General features: G+C 33.6%; 3 protein-coding genes and 1 long non-coding RNA gene across 6 annotated transcripts; 1 reads left to right on the top strand and 3 right to left on the bottom strand.

Moving 5' to 3' along the window:
- Positions 1–650: 650 nt before the first annotated feature.
- LOC123910563 (costars family protein-like) lies at positions 651–1,956 on the bottom strand. The gene is made up of 2 exons (XM_045961718.1): positions 1,767–1,956; positions 651–935 (listed from the first exon to the last, which is right to left on the bottom strand). Exons 1-2 carry the CDS (start codon positions 1,845–1,847, stop codon positions 750–752), a joined length of 267 nt encoding a protein of 88 aa, XP_045817674.1. The 5' UTR covers positions 1,848–1,956; the 3' UTR covers positions 651–749.
- A 713-nt stretch (positions 1,957–2,669) lies between these two features.
- LOC123910561 lies at positions 2,670–17,339 on the top strand. Of its 3 annotated transcripts, XR_006810233.1 has the most exons (6): positions 2,670–2,851; positions 6,471–8,145; positions 11,281–12,084; positions 15,270–15,341; positions 15,429–15,488; positions 16,356–17,339. It is a non-coding gene; the product is annotated as an uncharacterized LOC123910561 (long non-coding RNA). The 3 variants fall into 3 exon arrangements; XR_006810232.1 differs by lacking the exon at positions 15,270–15,341; XR_006810231.1 differs by lacking the exons at positions 15,270–15,341; positions 15,429–15,488 and having other exon boundaries at positions 6,471–7,274; positions 8,073–12,084.
- Positions 3,358–7,310, bottom strand: LOC123910559 (wall-associated receptor kinase 3-like). The gene is made up of 3 exons (XM_045961712.1): positions 6,361–7,310; positions 5,057–5,239; positions 3,358–4,755 (listed from the first exon to the last, which is right to left on the bottom strand). The coding sequence occupies exons 1-3, from the start codon at positions 7,253–7,255 to the stop codon at positions 3,551–3,553; spliced, it is 2,283 nt and encodes a 760-aa protein (XP_045817668.1). The 5' UTR covers positions 7,256–7,310; the 3' UTR covers positions 3,358–3,550.
- Positions 12,621–17,134, bottom strand: LOC123910560 (putative wall-associated receptor kinase-like 16). The gene is made up of 3 exons (XM_045961713.1): positions 16,246–17,134; positions 14,427–14,609; positions 12,621–14,183 (listed from the first exon to the last, which is right to left on the bottom strand). Exons 1-3 carry the CDS (start codon positions 17,123–17,125, stop codon positions 13,033–13,035), a joined length of 2,214 nt encoding a protein of 737 aa, XP_045817669.1. The 5' UTR covers positions 17,126–17,134; the 3' UTR covers positions 12,621–13,032.
- Positions 17,340–20,488: the final 3,149 nt, after the last annotated feature.

Genomic DNA, 20,488 nt, shown 5'->3' with positions numbered 1-20,488 from the left:
CTCTCAATTATGTAACCATATGTAATGTAGTGTTTTTTTTACTACAATTTTGTAATGTAGTTTAGCTTTATATTATGTGGAATTGTGTCAATTAGAGCATTTGTGTAACTGTAGATTTGTTGAGTTTGTATAACAAGCTTAGGGTGTACACCATAAATAAGAGCTTCAAGTCTCTCAGCAAGTGTATCATCTTTTAAATAAGAGATTTAAGGCTTTCTGATAAGTAGTGGATCAGAATGTGCACTTTTACTTATATTTCAGTTAATCATGCTATTGAAGCTGCTTCAGCTATATACTCTATCAGTTACAAGGATTAAAAAAGATTCTCATTTTTTGTTGCTTATGCCACAGGTATGTTTGGTGGACAAGATTTTGAAGGAAACAATTAAGAAGGATATAATATAATTTATGTAAATATTCTCTAATTTGAGAAATTGTGATTACATGATAAACTATTAAGAAATGGTATTTTTTATTAATTTTAAAATGAAGGTTTTCATTCGGAAAACACCATTAAAAAATATATTAAAACTGTTGGTTGCGAAATCTGAAACTTTTGTAACATAATTCTTTCTTTCTTTTTATTAATTTTGTAACATAATTCTTGATAAGATTCACGGATCATAATTTTAATGCTGTAACAAATGACGTTGATTGAATAGAAGTAACTAGTATGCATAAAAAACCAGAACCCACATAAGTTATTTTTGTTCTTTCACCCTTCTTTTATAGTTTTGGGTAATGGTGTTTCAGTTGGCAGCAGCTGCAGCAGGGGTGGGATTAAGAGTGATTTCGACATTGTCGTGGACTCCTTGCAGCAGCAGCTCACCTTCGTATGTAACAACTTTTCGCTTTTTCGCTGCTCTTAGTGTCCCAACAAGTGCTTCAAATATATTTGCGCATTGGTCATCATGAAATAGTGTTCCAAATGTAACCTTCATAATACAATCCAACTCACATTTTGTTCATTCATCTCAAGAAACCATTAATCAGCAAAACAAATCCACATGATGATTAAAGAAAACTACAAAGTGCACATAGACAATGTTCACATCTAAACAGAAGAATGAATGCATTACCTAATCAAAACTTTCAAACCATAGTCAAATACATCAGTTATTCAATGAATTTGAAAAATGAACTTTTGTTTATAATTAAGACTGGAGGGTATACAGACGGAAAATCTATCTAAGTTCAGGTCTATTTTACTGCATGCATGATGCATCTACCAATGATCAAGCAGTCATGTATAAACATGCTGGCTCATCAAAACATCTCAAACCATAGCCAATTATTATGACTTACTTATATGAAGGAGGCTTGTAGATAAGCCTTATCTTTGTATCACTAAAAAAGATAGGCTTTTCTATAGTGAAAAGAACAATTTTTTTGTTGTTGTTGCTAACCATATTAGAATTCTGAAACATGACTCGAGCGGCTCGATAGAAAGTAGGTTTAATATCATCTTAAGATTTTTATGTGGCTTAATTCAACCCTAAAAAACTGATTTTTAATGCGGGTATATTTCTCACTTATAAACACATTTTTAAGTCATCTATAATCAAAATTAAGATTTTCAATAAACATCTCCAGAGGATCTAATGTTCCCTTTGCATATACATAAGACAGATCCATAGATTGATGCAAGATTTAGATGAACTCAAGATACACAGATCCACAGGCACAGAAAAGTAGACAATTATAACATCAAGAATTCCCTATAGAGATCTAAATGAAAATTGAAATGAGAATGATTTTGATATTACCTTGTAAGAACCATCTGATTGAAGATTGCCAAGCCTCTTGATTTCTTCCCTTAAACGTCCAACCTCTTCTTCCACATTCATTCTTCTGCTTCCAACTTGTTATTATATCTCTGTCTTCTAACAGATCACAACAACCTTAATTATATAAAACACACACACACACACACACAATATCTTCCACCTGATGTATGCACCACATATATATTTGTGCTATCTTGTGTGTCAACCTTTTTACATTTTAGGTAGATACGTAAAATAAAAACAAAACTTTCACTCTATTTTACGGTAACAAATTAATCAATTTTTTAATTAAAAATTTAATTTTTTTGAAGAAGACTAAAATTTAAATTATTGAACAAATATTTAGTCCATAAATCTTAATTTAACCAATAAATATCCATGTTTTTATATCAAACACTTCCGCCTGAGTTAGAATTCAAACCTATAGTTCGTAGGAACTTAGCTCAATTGGCAAGGGTGATCATATGTAGGGGTTGAGATTCGAACCCAGACACCTCACTTATCACTTTATTAAGGGTATAATTTTCTAGCCACTAGGCTATTTAAAAAAAATTCAAACCTCATGGTTGTATGTGTGAATTTTAGTAGTTCCTTTTTTGGTTTTCATATCCGGCCACTGGACCGGTTAATCTGGTTCCAAAGTCAGGTTTGACATCAAGTGTTACAACTCCCTCCTGATCGTAGTTGTGAGGGATCAAACCGTGCTCCTTCCTATCAAGCCAGTGTCAATCACCACCTCTGGACCAACTAACCATATGTTTAATTTCAGTATTTTAAGTTGACTTAATCATGTTTTATTTTATTTTTTTAATTATTTTTCATCTAACTGCTGAATATTTATTTTTGACAAATCTAACGGCCGAAATTTTAGAGTGAGAAATTGAGGTAAAAGTTTTTTCTGCTGCACTCATAATCATCCCAGTCTCAAACGTCTCCGTTCCTTCGCTTTCAGATTCATCTTCTCTCTTTTCTATTATTGGTTCACTTTATCATGCATATTGCAGAAGACAACAGTGGTTAATTTTGAAGAGGGATCATCTTCATCTTCCATGAACCTTACTATGGTTAGTTGATTCTCTTTTCTCTGTGCCTTCAATTCAATATGAGTTTATCTGTTTAGGATAATAATAATCATAGTTTTGTTTGAATGTGAAGTGCTGATATGTAACTGAGATTGTGGAAATTTTTGCATTGTTTTTTGGATTCATATTCATGTTTGCATCACATATAAACTCTAAGGAAAGTGATTACTTAGTAAAAGAAGTATATTTATAGTAGTCCGAAGAGCTTAGCTCAGTTGGTAGGAGCACCGTATTATATATATGTAGGGAGCCGAGTTTCGAAACCCAGACATTCTACTTATTCACCTTAAGAGTGGAATTCCTAGCCACTAGGCTACTTAACCAAAAAAATAAAATCCTTATGAAAATTTAATATATCTGACTCAGATGTCTTGTACTTGTATTAGCTTCATAGCACCAGAAATCTGAATTGTAAGAACCTTTAATGCTAAGCAAAACTAAACTTATATGTCAGATCATTGAATATATAAATATCATTAGATTAAGATAAGAAATCTGCCGCAAAGGCTTTTTCGCAATATTAAGTTGGAGGAAGATTGGAAGAGAACAAATAATAGAAACAATAAGAAAAAGTTGAACTGATAGTCATGTCCAATTCAGGAGAGGATATACAACATACACTGCAACGCTGTTATACTGAAGATAGATTAACATCTAATAATGAGTATGAATATCAATCAATTATCTTCCACCAAACGTTGACATTGACATCTGGTTTATGCTATATGAGTCAGAACAATTAGTGCCACTTCCATAAACGCCGTTTTCAACATTGATAAATGACGACGCTGCTCTTAGCAAGTTATCAGTCTCTTCTGAAAACAAATTGCCACTGCCCCAACGGTGCTCTTCAAAAACTAATATTCCCTCTAATTCCATTGCCACTTCTTTCATTGTGGGTCTTTCCTCACCCTTCAACCTTAAACATCTTTCTGCAATAAAGGCAACTTCCTTTAGTTGCTCAATATTCGCCTCATCTATATTTGTGTCCAAAATATGATGTAACCGACCCTCTTTCATTGAAGAAACAAAGTACAATGCAAGGTTCCTATCTTCCTCTGGCCTGCTAAAAGACAGTGCCTTCTTTCCCGTCAGTAGCTCTGCTAGGACAACCCCAAAGCTATAGACGTCACTCTTCTCTGTTAACTGGCTTGTGTGGAAATATTCTGGGTCAAGATACCCCAATGTACCCTGCACTAGGGTGGTTATCTGACTATGGTCAAGAGGAAGAATCCTAGAAGCTCCAAAGTCAGAAACCTTTGCAGTGAGATTGTGATCTAGGAGAATATTGGTAGATTTCACATCTCTATGTATGATTGGAGTAGATGCAGCAGAATGCAAGTATGCGAGGACTCCAGCAGTTTCTTTTGCTATTCTCAATCTTGTTTTCCATGTAAGCTTTAAAGTTTGGTTTTGATCATGAAGATGCTCATAAACAGTACCGTTTGAAATGAATTCATAAACAAGTAAGGGAACTTCTGTCTCTAAACAACAACCTAAAAGCTTTACTACATTTCTATGGTTGATTTGAGAAAGCACGATCACTTCATTGATGAACGGCTCAATCTGTTTTGGGTCACCGATTTTGGACTTCTTTATTGCTACAATTCTTTTATCTTGTAAAACTCCTTTGTAAACTGTTCCTTGACCACCTTGGCCTAGGATTTTGCCTTCGTCAAAATTGTTGGTTGCTTCATTTAGCTCCTCAACAGTGAAGACTTTAGCTGTTTCAGTTGACCCTCCATGCCTCACAATCTTTTGTTGTAACAGTAAGCCACCATTTCGTTGAAAATATTGTTCTTTAAGTTTAATGAGCTTTCTTTTCTTCAATGCCAAATATGCATAAAAGCTTCCTACCACTAGTGCTACAAGGCTTGCACTGACACCTGGTCATAAACAAATGGAAACATAATCATTTTTTTTCTGCTCTCCTAGCTTGTCGATGTTTCAAGTCAATTTATGTTATCAACAACATTATTCAAAATCTTAAAATACCACATGTTCTGGTCTTGAAGGAATACCTTGGGTAAAACGAGTTTAAATTCGGAACAACAATTTATAACATGGATTAATAATTTGATTTCCAATGTAACACATTTCAAGGCTTAACAATTTTCTCTGTGATAATAAAATTGGATGGCATTTTCATGTTATGATTGAATCAATAATAGAATGTTTTGTACTTACTCAATCCAATTATCAATATGATCTCTTTCCTTGATTTGGTGTTTGATTTTGGGCTGCATCTTGTTCCATTCATCTTCCCGTTGCCCTCATATTCCGCTGGACATAAACAATGGTAGCTTCCAGGAAGATTGATGCATGTTGCCCCCTCAACACAGTCATTGGACTCCTTGCATTCATTAATATCTAAAAGATAATTTGTCAGTTTCAATTTCTGTTTTCACAATGGACAGTGGAGTTTTATATGAACAACAGTTACTGCTATGGATTACCAATAATCTGCAATCAAATGAAAACAACAAAACCAACACACAAATATAATAAACCAAACAATACCAAAAAAAAAAAAAGAAAAAGCAAAATCTAAAGCGATTAAAGAAGAGAGAATGATGAAGAATAACGCCAAGAAATATGTGGCTCAGTCATAAGACTTAATCCACGGGAGAGGGAGCATAAATGAATCCTCTATGAGGAGAAGAACAAGATCAAAGCCGATAGAATTTCTTTGGTCCTTTGATTCACCAATGTGGAGAAACAACAACAACCATCAAGCCCATTCACACTCTCTTTTTCACACTTTCCATTGAACTCTAAATCTCTCTAATTTTCCCTTTCACAATGTAGAGAGTTACTTGAATATGTCTGACATCTATATTCCTTAGATTGTTAGATTTTTCACATAGAAATACCTTATGCTATTTATATTCCAATTGAATTAGTTCAATAAGTAATGTCCAGTAAAAGATGTAACAGAAAGTAACAAAATTGTATCAGACTGTAAATCTAAATACACTATAGCATATATGCTTGTAATTTTTTTTTGAGACACTTGAATAGTTTAATTTATTATGTAGAATTATAAATAAATCCCATTTAGCCAGGAATTGAAAATTTGTACACGACAATATAGAAAAATTAAAATGATGATAGCTATAAGTAATTTTGATTCTGCCATATCTATGTTCAGAGATGAACATATGATCATAAGATTCACCCATGTTTTTGGCCAACTAATTTAAAAGTCACATAATTGTTTCTATCTTTCTACAGGATACAATTTCCCGTTTGACACCCCAAAATTGTCATTTTTGTATACTAAACCCATCCTTATTTCTTAAAACCGTTGACGATAGCACTGCATATAGATAATATAATGTATGGATCAATGAAGTCACTTTTTTTTTTCTTTCTTTCTTTCTGTTCACCAATAAAATCATATTATGTCCCTTGAAAAGAATCATGCAAATTTCTCAAAATATGATCCAAATAAGAGATAAGAAATATAGTATATATTATATATATAATACCTTGGCAACCATGAATGAGGTAAGGATTTCCCCGATATCCATGAAAGCATCTGCAAAGGTAACCAGATCTCTCAGTTGAGTTGTAACATGTACTTTTATTGTCCTTACAGGCATAATTTGAAAGATTCTTCCGAGCTTCCTGGCACGTTTGGTTCCCTACTGCCCAGTCGAACATCACAGGAAACTCCTCCTTCTCCAACTTGAGGAGGTCTGTGGATTTGAACTTGTAGGCTCCATTTTCAACCAAAAAAGCATAACCACATGGATTGAAGTCATGCACTGCCGAGTGATTGTTGAATACGCCTAAAGAAAGATATATTACTTTCATTAACACATGACCTTGGGGTATTGGAATCTCGCAACAACCAGTGCCAGAGCAAGATTCATGGGCCACAATATCATTAAGCCTGTTGCACAGAGCCACACATGCTGCGGTGTAGTTGTTTCCCCCAGAATCATATGCTACGAGTCCTCCAGACGTGTCACAGCCAACTGCGATGAATTTGTTTCGAGTTGACGAGATGTGGAAATGTGCTGTGTTGACAGTCCCATATGTTTGGTTCACAAGTTTGCTGTTTTCAGCGTAGCAATCTCTGGCTACTGGCCATGCAACATGCAGTTCGCCGTCGAGTGAGATGTTTAAGACAATTCTCTTACTATGTGGCAAGTAGGGTACATGTGTTGAGGTTGAAGATGTAGATGTTTTGTTGCAATTGATGAGAAAGGTGTTGTCCAAGGAACAACCCTTGGTGGTTCCAAATGGGAATGGAATGGTGACAGAGCCACACTTTGTTGGGCAGTTAGGCAGAGATAGTGACTGAGATGCTACTTTTGATAAAAAGACCGTAACAACCACCAGAAACAGCAGGTGTTTTGAGTGCAAATCCATGAGCATGGATTTGCTAGTTTTTCAGGTTCATCATTGTACAAATCCTTTGATTGTTTTTTAGATTTTATTTGTTCTCCTTGTAATACTATTTAAAAAGAAAAAAGGTCAAAATGACTGAATCTTCTTGCAATGGTGTTAATTATGTTTTTGTTAAGAAGTCCCACTTCGGATGTGAGATTGCCTGAATATAGGTTTATAAAGTAGAGACAATCTTCAGCTTACAAGCCGGTTTTGTAAGGTTGAGTTAGGTCCAACTCCCAATTCTAAAAGATGTAACCAAAAAAAGAATATGTCAAAAGAAACCCTATGTTATGAAAATGAAATTAATTAAACATGGTCAGAAGCTAGCAGATTAAATAAAACCGTGTCTTCTTTACTGACCCATTCTACCTTTAAAACTTAAACAATATTGTTAAAGATATTTTGAAACAAAAAAATTGGGGATTAGGAAATTTATCATTAACTAAAGTGTCACGAATTACAAATTTACAACTATAGGGAATTTGAACACTATCCTTTAGGTTACAAAGTCAAGCTCTAATTACTAAAGCATACATCTCATGGAGATTGCAATCGCTTTATTATTAAAAATTAAAAAAATATGTCTCTAATATGATATATAGTATTAGTATGTCTCTGTTGTTGATAAAGTCATTGTTTTTGCTGACATGTATGTGCATATTTTATTTTGTTGATAAAGTCTTCTAAACTATTTTTTATTTATTTAAACATGATAACTAAACTTAGTTTTTTTAATAATTTATATAAACTCCTAGGGTAAATCCTAAAATCGTGCACACATATTGTTTTTTTATTTATAAAGGTTCATGCAGAGGACAACAGTGGATGTTTATGAATGTAGGAGATCATTTTCATCTCACAGGAAGCTTGCTTTGGTTAGTTGGTTCTCTTTTATCTGTGCCTTCAATTCGATCTATGTTTTGTTATTCAAGTTTTGTTTGAAATTGAAGTGCTGATATGTAAGTGAGATTTGTGAATTCAATGCAGTAATGCCATATATAGCATCTCTGTGTGTTTACTTCTAAGTGCATAATTTATGTTAATCAATGGTTATGTCTAGGAAATTAAACATGTACTGATATGTGTGTCTTACTTTTATTTTGCTCTTTTCTTATTTACGTTTCTATTATATTATGCCAAAGATTCATTCTAACTTGTGGCAGGATAAATTTGAACACATTGGTTAACTCAATTTATCGTGTACAATTCTGTGTTTTAATGGAAGTATTGGTATTGTAAAAAGTTTTGCATTGTTTCTGGGGTTCATATTCATGTGTGCATCACATATAAATCCTAACAAAAGTGAATTAAGTAGTAAAATAAGTGTATTTTATAGTAGTCATAACATAAATTCTTATGAAAATTTAATACATGTAACTCAGATGTCTTGTGCTTGGATTAGGTTCACAGCTCTAGAAATCTGAATTGTAAGAACTTTCAATCCTAAGAAAAACTAAACTCATATGTCAGATCATTGGATTTATAAATATTATTAGATTAAGATAAGAAATCAGCCGCAAAGTCTTTTTCGCAATATTAAGTTGGAGGAAGACTGTAAGAGAAACAATAAGAAAATTTTGAACCGATAGTGATAGAGATATGAATGTCATGTCCAATACAGTAGAGGAAATACAACATACACTGTATTTACACCGTTACAATGAAGATAGATTAAAATCAAATCCTGAGTATTAATATCAATTCTAATCATCTTCCACCAATCGTTGACATCGACATCTGGTTCGTGCTATATGAGTCAGAACAATTACTGCCACTTCCATAGACTCCGTCTTCACCGTTGATGGACGGCACTGTTCTTAGCAAGTTATCAGTCTCTTCTGAAGATAAATTGCCACTTCCCCAACTGTGCTCTTCAATCACTAATATTCCCTCTAGTTCCATTGCCACTTCTTTCATGGTAGGTCTTTCGTCACTATTCACCCTTAAACACCTTTCTGCAATATGGGCTACTTCCTTTAGTTGCTCAATATTCGCCTCATCTATATTTGTGTCCAAAATATGATGTAACCAACCCTCTTTCATTGAAGAAACAAAGTACACTGCAAGGTTTCTATCTTCCTCTGGCCTGTTAAAAGACAGTGCCTGCTTTCCCGTAAGTAGCTCTGCGAGGACAACCCCAAAGCTATAGACGTCACTCTTCTCTGTTAAGTGGCTTGTGTGGAAATATTCTGGGTCAAGATACCCCAATGTTCCCTGCACTAGAGTGGTTATCTGACTGTGATCAAGAGGAACAATCCTAGAAGCTCCAAAGTCAGAAACCTTTGCGGTGAGATTGCGATCTAGAAGTATATTTGTAGATTTCACATCTCTATGTATGATTGGTGTAGAAGCAGTAGAATGCAAGTATGCTAGGACTCCAGCAGTTTCTTTTGCTATTCTTAGTCTTGTTTTCCATGTAAGCTTTAAAGTTTGGTTTTGACCATGAAGATGATCATGAACTGTTCCATTGGGAATGAATTCATAAACAAGCAAGGGAACTTCTGTTTCTAAACAACAACCCAAGAGCTTTACCACATTTCTATGGTTGATTTGGGAAAGCACTATCACTTCATTGATGAACGGCTCAATTTGGTTTGGGTCACTGATTTTGGACTTCTTTATTGCTACAATTCTTTTATCTTGTAAAACTCCTTTGTAAACTGTTCCCTGACCACCTTGGCCTAGGATCTTTCTTTCGTCGAAGTAGTTGGTTGCTTTGTTTAGCTCCTCAACAGTGAAGACTCTAGCTGTTTCAGTTGACCCTCCATGCCTCACTAGTTGTTGTTGCAAGTGTAAGCCACCATTTTGTTGAAAAAATTGTTCTTTAAGTTTAATGAGCTTCCTTTTCTTCATTACCAAATAAGCATAAAAGCTTCCAACCAGTAGTGCAACGAGGCTTATGCTGAGACCTGGTCATAAATGGAAACATGATAATTTTCTTTCTGCTCTGCTTAGTTTGTTGATGTTTCAAGTTATCAATGAAATTAGTCAAAATGCCACCGTTCTAGTCTCGTAGGAATACCTTGGGCATATCAGTGTAAATTCAGAACAATTTATAACATGTTTTAATATTGTTGGTTGCCAATGAAACTGGTGTTTTGTACTTACTCAATGCAATGATCAATATGATCTCTTTCCTTGATTTGGTGTTCGATTTTGGACTGCATCTTGTTCCATTCATCTTCCCGTTTCCCTCATATTCCGCTGGACATAAACAATGGTAGCTTCCAGGAAGATTGATGCACGTTGCCCCCTCAACACAGTCATTGTACTCAATGCATTCATTAATATCTAAAGGATAATTTGTTAGTTTTGGTTTCTGTTTTCGTAATGGATGATTGAGTTTGATAAGAACGATAGTTACTGTTATGGATTGTCAATAACCTGCATTCAAATGAAAACAACAAAACCGACACACAAAATACAACAATCCAAACAAAACTATAAATATAAACTAGCAAACACGAGTCGGCTAAAAAAGGGAAAACGAAGAAGAATAACGCCAAGAAATATGTGGTTGGGTCATAAGACTTAATTCACGAGAAAGAAAGCAATAATGAATCCACTATGAGGAGAAGAACAAGATTAAAGCCAATATACCATAGAATTTATGTGGTCCTTTGCTTCACTGATGTTGAGAAACAACAAGAATCCTCAATCCCTTTCACACTCTATCAACTGTAAGTAATTTTTACCCAGTCATATCTAAGTGCAGAGATGAACTTATGATCACAAGACTCATCCATGTCTTTAGCTAACAAATTTACATAATTGTTTCTATTTGTCATTTCTCATCAAAGTCATTGACGACACCCTATATATATCCACGTTGAGAAGATTCATACAAATATCTCAAAAATATAATCTAATTAACAGATAAGAAATATACACACACATTACCTTGGCAACCATGAATGAGGTAAGGATTTCCCTGATATCCATGAAAGCATCTGCAAAGGTAACCAGGTCTCTCGGTTGCATCGTAACATGTACTTGTGTTGTCCTTACAGGCATAATTTGAAAGATCCTTCTGAGCTTGCTGGCATGTTAGGTTCCCTACTGCCCAGTTCAACAACACTGGAAACTCCTCCTTCTCCAACTTGAGAAGGTCTGTGGATTCGAAGCTGTAGGCTCCATTTTCAACCAAAAAAGCATAACCACATGGATTGAAGTCATGTACAGCTGAGTGATTGTTGAATAAACCACCAGAAGAATAGGATAATTTTGTGAACACATGACCTTTGGGTATTGAAATCTCACAACAACCAGTGCCGGTGCAAGATTCATTGGCCATTATATCACTAAGCCTGCTACACAAAGCCACACATCCTGTGCTGTAGTTGTTTCCCCCAGAATCAAATGTTGCGAGGAATGCAACCGTGTCACAACCAACTGCAATTAACTTGTTTCGAGTCGATGAGATGGGAAAATGCGTCATGTTGATACCCCAATATGTTTGGTTCACAGGTTCGCTCTTTTCAGCATAGCAATCACTGGCTACTGGCCATGCAACGTGCAGTTCACCGTCCAGTGAGATGTTTAATACACTTTGATTATTCTGTGGCAAGGAAGGTACATGTGTGGAGGTTGAAGTTGAAGATGTTTTGTTGCAATTGATGAGAAAAGTGTTGTCCAAGGAACAATCCTTGGTGGTTCCAAATGGGAAGGGAATCGTGACAGAGCCACACTTTGTTGGACAGTTTGGCAGAGATAGTAGCTGCTGAGTTGCTGCTTTTACCAAAAAGACTGTAATAACCACCATCAGCAGCTGTTTTGAGTACACAACCATGGGCATGACTTCCCTAATTTTTCAGGTACATGATAATACTTATACAAATATTTGGATTTTTTAGTATTTATTTCTTCTCCTTGTAATGCTATTTAAAAGAAGAAAAGTCAAAATGATTGATTCTTCTTATATGCAATGGATTGACAAAATCAAAAACAGTTTTGTCTAATATTTGTTATAATTTATAAAAAGAAACTGTTGACTTGTCATGATTTCAAATGTGAATACATAATAATATATTGTATTTTAAATGATCTTATGGTCCTTATGGTCATGATAATAATATAGTAACCTTTCTGTTGTTGATAAAGTCTTTGTTTTAGCTTACATATATGTGTACACATTTCTTTTTTACAATTACAGTATATTTCTTGTATACATGTGTCTAATAGGCTGTACAACATTGTCTAATTTATTTATTATTTATTTAAACATATAACTATTCTTACAGATGTATCTGTTGAATGGTTTATTAAAATAATAATAATAATAATAATAATAATAATAATAATAATAATAATATATTCACGGTTGGCTTTAATTTTGACTCATCTTTATGCTATACAGATTAATTTCAAAATTTCAACAGTAATGAGAACAAATAAAAAGAAGTTTCAATTCGACGGTTTCGGATTACATTGGTGTAACATTTTAGTTGGCATTTATATTTTGAAATGGAACGTTTAGTTAGTATTACACTACTCAACAATTTATATATTTAAGAAGTATAAGTATTATAATTAATTAATAAAACACTTAAAGAAGTTAATTTTGACGTATTTCAATGACATATGAAAAATATTCATATATTTATAAGAACTTATATAGAGAAGAAAATGTTAAGTCAGTGCAATTTTATCCCTACACATGAAAAGAAAGTTTTGAAGAGTAAAAAATCAAATTGTGACACATCTAAATATAAAGGCATTTTAGTAACATGTGGTATCAGAGTGAAGTCTATGCAAGGTTTATGCTATGAGTTTGGAGAATTATTGCCACCATTTTCAACACTGATAACCGATGTTGCTGCTCTGAACAAGTTATCAGTCTCTTCTGAACACAAATTGCCACTTCCCCAAGGATGCTCTTCAAAAACTAATATTGCCTCTAATTCCATTGCCACTTCTTTCATGGTTGGTCTTTTCTCACCCTTCACTCTTAAACATCTTTCTGCAATATGGGCAACTTCCTTTAGTTGCTCATTATTCGCCTCATCTATATTTCTGTCCAAAATATGATGTAATCGACCCTCTTTCATCGAAGAAACAAAATACACTGCAAGGTTTCTATCTAGCTCCGGCCTGCTAAAAGATAGTGCTTTCTTTCCTGTCAGTAGCTCTGCTAGTACAACCCCAAAGCTATAAACGTCACTCTTTTCTGTTAATTTGCTTGTATGGAAATATTCCGGGTCAAGGTACCCCCATGTCCCCTGCACTAGGGTTTTTATTTGACTATGATCAAGAGGAACAATCCTAGAAGCTCCGAAATCAGAAACCTTTGCGGTGAGATTGTCATCTAGGAGTATATTTGTAGATTTCACATCTCTGTGTATGATTGGTGAAGATGCTGCGGAATGCAAGTATGCCAAGACTCCAGCAGTTTCTTTTGCTATTCTCAATCTTGTTTTCCATGTGAGCTTTAAAGATTGATTTTGATCATGAAGATGCTCATGAACAGTTCCATTGGAAATGAATTCATACACAAGCAAGGGAACTTCTGTCTCTAAACAACAACCCAAGAGCTTTACCACATTTCTATGGTTGATTTGGGAAAGCACGATCACTTCATTGATGAACGGCTCAATCTGTTTTGGATCACTGATTTTGGACTTCTTTATTGCTACAATTCTTTTATCTTGTAAAACTCCTTTGTAAACTGTTCCCTGACCACCTTGGCCTAGGATCTTGCCTTCATCGAAGTTGTCGGTTGCTTCATTTAGTTCCTCAACAGTGAAGACTTTAGCTGTTTCATTTGACCCTCCATGTCTCACTAGTTGTTGTTGTAACAGTAAGCCGCCGTTTTGTTGAAAGAATTGTTCTTTAAGTTTAATGTGCTTTCTTTTCTTCATTGCCAAATATGCATAAAAGCTTCCAACCAGTAGTGTTACGAGGCTTATGCTGACACCTGAACATAAATAAATGGAAACATTATATTTTTGTTTCTGCCCTGCCTATCTTATTGATGTTTCAAGTCAATTTATGGTATAATGACATTAGTCAAAATCTCAAAATGCCACTGTTCTGGTCTTGAATGAATACCTTGGGTATGTGAACTTCAATTTATAACATGGATTAATAATGTTGATTTCAATAGAAACACCTTTCAGGTTTTAACAATTTTCCGTGATAATAAATTTGTTGTACTTACTCAATGCAATAATCAATATGATCTCTTTCCTTGATTTGGTACTTGATTTTGAGCTGCATTTTGTTCCATTCATCTTCCCATTTCCCTCGTATCCAACCGGACATAAACACTGGTAGCTTCCTGGAAGATTGATGCATGTTGCCCCCTCAACACAGTCATTGGACTCCGTGCATTCATTAATATCTAAAAGATAATATGTCAGTTTCAATTTCTGTTTTCACAATGGACAATTTTGTTACATAATATATAAATAATATATTATATTAAGGGTAGTTTAGTCTTTTATACTCTAGTATTTATACCTTTCTATTGTTTTGTACTCTAAGACTTTTTGGTTGTTCCTAATGAAACCCTAGCCACTTTATGCTTTCTCTTTCTATGGATCCTCAACATTAACATGGTATCAGAGCCGGGTTAAGGATTGCAATGTGGGCATTTGACCCAAGACCACGCTAGGCATGAGGGTGGGTGTTGAATGTGTTGTTGGAGATTGTTTGAAGTCCCACATTGCTTAGGTTCCCGGGATGTGAAGTGTATAAATATGTGAGGGCAACCTCACCCTTTGAGCTAGCTTTTGGGGATGAGATCCAAGCATATTTAACAAATTTCACGAGAAATAAAGCAAAAATGAATCCACAGTGAGTAAAAGAACAAGATCAAAGCCAATACCATAGCGTTCCGTTATCCTTTGCATATATCCTATTAGATATTTAGTTGAATTTTTTTCCATGTTCATGCAATATGGAAGGACACATTGCAAATAAAGACACATATGCTAATTGCTTGAATAGCGTGCAGGTCAATGTGTTATACTGAAATATGGTTTCTCTTGTTTCATAATAGTAGGATATTCTAATGAACCGGAGTATAAAGGATGCTCTTGTTGCCGAAAAAAATAATTTTTGCGGTTGTCCTGTAAGAAAAATCCTGTGCACAGTTGTATTCAATCTTTTGACTTATACGTACTCGATACATATATTTATCCATTTGTTATTCATATAGGTATACAGCAGTCTAGCAGATAGTTGTGGTATGCCTCAACTTGTAAAGAAGTTAAACAAGGTTAAAATTTTATGTCATTTAACCGTATCGTTAGAATTTTACCTACTCTTTATGTCATATGCTTAAAGTAGACGTGGAAAAAGTCTAAACAATAATTAAGATATTAGCTCATTTGTAATTGATTAGAAGAAATCAGCTAGCCTATTTTCTTCGTTAGAAGTAGGCGTCTAACTTGCCAACATGTATTTGTTCAATAAAAATACAAACTTCCCATTATCGCATTTCAGGGATGGAAATGGGTGGTTTCTTTTCAAATAACTTTATTAAAGAAGTTACAGAAAACAAAAATTAAAGAGAGAAAATTAAATTCCCATCCCAAACAGACCCTAAAATGACAAAAATACAAAACCAAATTCAACTTGTGATCATAAGACTCACAATTTAAAAGTCACATAATTGTTTCTATCTTTCTACATGACACATATAGTTGTCCATTTGAGTTTGACACGGACTTGGGATCCTCTACGGCTGCAGTTGTAGAGACTGTTAGATATAGAGTTTTCTCTCTAAATCTAACAGTCCCTACAACTGCAGTACTATATTGCAGCTGTATAGCATCCAAACACGTTTGACCCCCAAAAATTGTCCTTTTCGTATACTAAACCAATCGATATTTCATTAAAACCTTTGACAGTAATACTATATATGGATAATATAATGTATGGATCATGTAAGCATACTATGTATGTCCCTCTAGAAGCATCATAAAAATGTCTTAAAAATCTAATCCAAACAAGAGATAAGAAATATAGAATACCTTGGCAACCATGAATCAGGTAAGGATTTCCCCAATATCCATTGAAGCATCTGCAAAGGTAACCAGATCTCTCGGTTGCATCGTAACATGTACTTTTGTTGTCCTTACAGGCATAATTTGAAAGATCCTTTTGAGCTTGCTGGCACGTTTGGTTCCCTACTGCCCAATCCAACAACACCGGAAACTCCTCCTTCTCCAACTTGAGGAGGTCTGTGGATGTGAAACTGTAGGCTCCATTTTCAACCAAAAAAGCATAACCACATGGATTGAAATCATGTACTGCTGAGTGATTGTTGAATACACCTAGAGTACCATAGGTTACATTTGTCAACACATGATCTTGGGGTATTGAAACCTTGCAACAACCAGTGCCGGAGCAAGATTCATTGGCCACAATATCATTTAGCCTATTGCACAAAGCCATACATCCTGTGCTGTAGTTTTTCCCTTCAGAATCATATGTTGCTAGTAATGCAAGCGTGTCACATCCAACTGCGACAAACTTGTTTCGAGTTGACGAGACAGAAAAATGTGTCATGTTGATATCCCAATATGTCTCGTTCACCTGTTCGCTCTTTTCAGCATAACAATCACTTGCTACTGGCCATGCAACGCGCAGTTCACCATCGAGTGAGATGTTTAGGACACTTTGATTACTCTGCGGCAAGAAAGGTACATGCGTTGAAGATGTTTTGTTGCAATTGATGAGAAAGGTGCTGTCCAAGGAACAGTCCTTGGTGGTTCCAAATGGGAAGGGAATGGTGACAGAGCCACACTTTGTTGGGCAGTTTGGCAGAGATAATAGCTGCTGAGTTCCTGCTCTTGCAAAAAAGACTGTAATAACAACCGTCAGCAGCAGCTGCTTTGCGTGCACAACCATGAGCACGACTTTGCTAATTTTTTAGGTTCATTGTTATTGTTATACTTATATAAATTCTTGGTTTTTTTAGTATTTATTTATTTATTTATTCTCCTTGTAATGCTATTTAAAAAGAGAAAGTCAAACTGATTGATTCTTGTTGTATGCAATGGATTGACAAAATCAAACATGGTTTTGTCTCATATTTGTTATAATGTAATTCTAGTTTGGTAAAGTCTTTTGTTTTTGCTACATACTATGCATTTTTATATTTTATGCATATTATTGTGTAACAGGCGTTGTACAACATTTACATTTACTTTTCTTCCCTATAAAAGCATTAACTTTCTAAAATATTTTATTTATTTATTTATTTATTTATTTTAACCTTAACAACGGTCCTGCAACTGCAAGCTTAGCTTAGTTGGATCTCAAATCCTGTGAGATTTTTAATTTAGCTACATTTAAAGTGTGTGAGAGTTTTTTTTTTTATAAGCTTAAAGTGTGTGAGTCTAATCACATGTCTAAATAACAAAAAAAAAAATCACTATGTATCTTAAATTTATAAAAGGAGATGAACTAAATTACACTGGTGTAACATTATTTAAATGTTACACCGTTCAATAATATTTTAATAAATACAAATTTTATAAAATTCACCGTTTAGATTAAAAACTTATATATACATCATTCATGTTAAATTTTACAAAAACTCTGTACTAAAAAAAACTCTAAAATTGATGCCATATCTTGATGCCATATAGATTAATGTCAAAATTTATAAATATAAATATGATAGTAAGTTTCGATAATCGGTGAAAGTGCTACCTAAGTGTTACATCAATGAATTTTTTATCCCTACATGAAAAGAAACTTTTTTCTGTTTGAGGTAATAAAAAGAAAGTCTTTACCAAAAAAAAAAAAAGAAAAAAGAAGAAAGTTTTAAAGAATTAAAAATGAAAGGTTGACACATCTATACACAGTAGGGCATTTTAGTATAAGGTATCAAAGACAAGTTTATTTAAGAATTATTAGAAGTATGTTATTAGAAACTCTAATTTTATTTCAACAACTTGTATTGTATTAGTAGTTGTGGTTTTGATTACGTTAACTCAAATTCACTTAGGGGGTGTATTGGATTGAGATTTCATGGGATTTTAAAAGACTTTTTTATGACAAAAAAATCTTGAGGTATTCGATCAAGACTTTTAAAAAAGTTAAATAAATCTTGTGGTATTCAATCAAGACAAATAAGATTTTTTTGTCAGGGCAATAAAATCCGTTGGTATTCAATTGAGATTTGTTCATACTTTTAAAATGTCCATTGGTATTCAAAAGTCTACCGATTTTGATGGATTCTTGTTTGGAATGGATTTTGAGAGACATTTTAGGGGGGTGTATTGGATTAGGATTTTGACGGACAATTTTAACAAAAAAAATCTTGAAGATTTTAAAAGATTTTATAGGATTGTATAGACTTTTAAGACTTTTTAAAATACTTTTTTACAATCAGGATTTTCCAATTTGGATTTTAAAAGACTTTAATGGATTTTATAATACAGATTTTTAAGATTTCAACTGACTTTATGAATTTTTAATATTGAAAAAAACTTTCATTCTTGGTGAAAAAGAAAAAGAAGTGAATGAAAAAAAAAAATTAAGGTTGCCACACCAATGACTAAACCAGTTGAATGATAATTAACGTGAAAAAAAAACAAGTACATCCCTTCCTTTGATTTGGAGATACAGGGAAAAAAATTATGAATGGATCATAGATTCATAATATATAAGAAAGAAAGAAAGAAAGAAAAACAACAATAAATTGAAAAAATTAAAATCGATCATAGATTCATAATGTATAAGAAAGAAAGAAAACAACAATGAATTGAAAAAATTAAAATCGATGGGCAATAATATATATAAACAATATTGAGTACACTTGTATGCATGTCCATTGTCATTCAAAAGAAATCACCATGAAGAAATTTGAAAGAGATTGAACGGGAGTTGATGGTGAAAAGAAAATCAGAATATTGATAATGTTCTATTCTGTAGATAGAAAAAAAAAAGTCTTTGAAATATTATAAAAAGTCTCATGGGTTTTGGTGAGATTGTTGGAGGAGTGTTTTGTGTGTATTTTCAACTAAAAAGTCCATCAAAATCCATTGCAAAGAAGAATCCATCAAAATTCATAGACTTTTGAATACCAATAGACATTTTAAAAGTGGTAAGAAATCTCAATTGAATACCAACAGATTTTGTTGCCTTGAAAAAAAAATCTTAATTGTCTTAATTAAATACCACAAGATTTATTTGACTTTTCTAAAAGTCTTGATTGAATACCACAAGATTTTTTTATCATAAAAAAGTCTTTTAAAATCCTATGAAATCCTAATCCAATACACGTTGAAAATACACTTGACAGACTTTTTCAACAATCTCATCAAAAGCCTTGAGACTTTTTTGAACTCTCCAAGACTTTTTACTTTCATCTGTATAAAATTTCTTCTTCTTCTTTATTACTTTCACATTTCATCATCATTGCACCCGATTTTTTCTTCTTTTCTTTGTTCACTTTTTCAACAATCTCCCCAAAAGCCTTTAGAATTTTTCACACTCTTCAAGACTTTTTACTTTCATCATCATTATACCGGTTTTCTTCTTCTTCTTTACCTATCAAATATATTTTTTTGCAAAAAAATATTTTAACAAATTCTACATTTTTTTACAAAGTTTTGATTAATTACAACGGCAAACAATTTTTTTCGTCACCCATTCATCTGCTTCTATTTTCCATCAATGGTGGTGGTGGTGATAACGTTTTTATTGGTGATTAGAAACATATACGTAAAAATGTACAAAAAAAAAAGAAACATATACGTAAAAAAAATGTCAGGTTTTTTTTTAAACATGTGAACTTTGTTTTCATTTAGTCACATCACCTACTTACATTCGCATTATACAAGGTCACATTACTTTCATATTTTATAGCATTTATATGACTACGAATATAATGTGACATCTCTTATTAAAATTTTGTCATATTTCTTTTCATCGAATCTTTGTGTGTTTTGAAATGGATCCACATGTTGTGCATATGCATATTGCTATTGAAAGGTTCATTGATTCTTAATGTTAATTAAGAAGAGAACATGCATTTTTTTTTTTGGGTTTATAACCCTCTGGTTCCTAGGGGAAGGGGGTCCTAGTAGTCCAGAGTTCGGCCGCGAGGTAAGTAAAGCCTGACCAAGAAATTGTTCCACCCAGGAATCGAACCCGGGTTCTCCCGAAATCCGTCCTTTTTGGTGAAACTCATTAACCACTTGAGCTCAATGACTTGGTTAGAAGAGAACATGCATTTCAATGCAATGAAAAATAACCATA

Source organism: Trifolium pratense, linkage group LG2 (genome assembly GCF_020283565.1).
Source record: "Trifolium pratense cultivar HEN17-A07 linkage group LG2, ARS_RC_1.1, whole genome shotgun sequence".
Lineage (NCBI taxonomy): Eukaryota > Viridiplantae > Streptophyta > Magnoliopsida > Fabales > Fabaceae > Trifolium > Trifolium pratense.
The sequence above is the reverse complement of the archived record's forward strand: the minus strand, read 5'-3'. Positions and strand labels throughout refer to the sequence as shown.

Bases quoted from the DNA above. Each gene is read 5' to 3' on its own strand.
- LOC123910563 (XM_045961718.1), bottom strand. From the start codon at position 1,847: ATGAATGTGGAAGAAGAGGTTGGACGTTTAAGGGAAGAAATCAAGAGG. The intron at 936-1,766 runs GTAATATCAAAA...TGTATTATGAAG, and splicing joins AATCAGATGGTTCTTACAAG to GTTACATTTGGAACACTATT.
- LOC123910559 (XM_045961712.1), bottom strand. From the start codon at position 7,255: ATGCTCATGGATTTGCACTCAAAACACCTGCTGTTTCTGGTGGTTGTT. The intron at 5,240-6,360 runs GTATTATATATA...ATTATCTTTTAG, and splicing joins CCTCATTCATGGTTGCCAAG to ATATTAATGAATGCAAGGAG. The intron at 4,756-5,056 runs GTAAGTACAAAA...GTTTATGACCAG, and splicing joins CATATTGATAATTGGATTGA to GTGTCAGTGCAAGCCTTGTA.
- LOC123910560 (XM_045961713.1), bottom strand. From the start codon at position 17,125: ATGGTTGTGCACGCAAAGCAGCTGCTGCTGACGGTTGTTATTACAGTC. The intron at 14,610-16,245 runs GTATTCTATATT...ATTATCTTTTAG, and splicing joins CCTGATTCATGGTTGCCAAG to ATATTAATGAATGCACGGAG. The intron at 14,184-14,426 runs GTAAGTACAACA...ATTTATGTTCAG, and splicing joins CATATTGATTATTGCATTGA to GTGTCAGCATAAGCCTCGTA.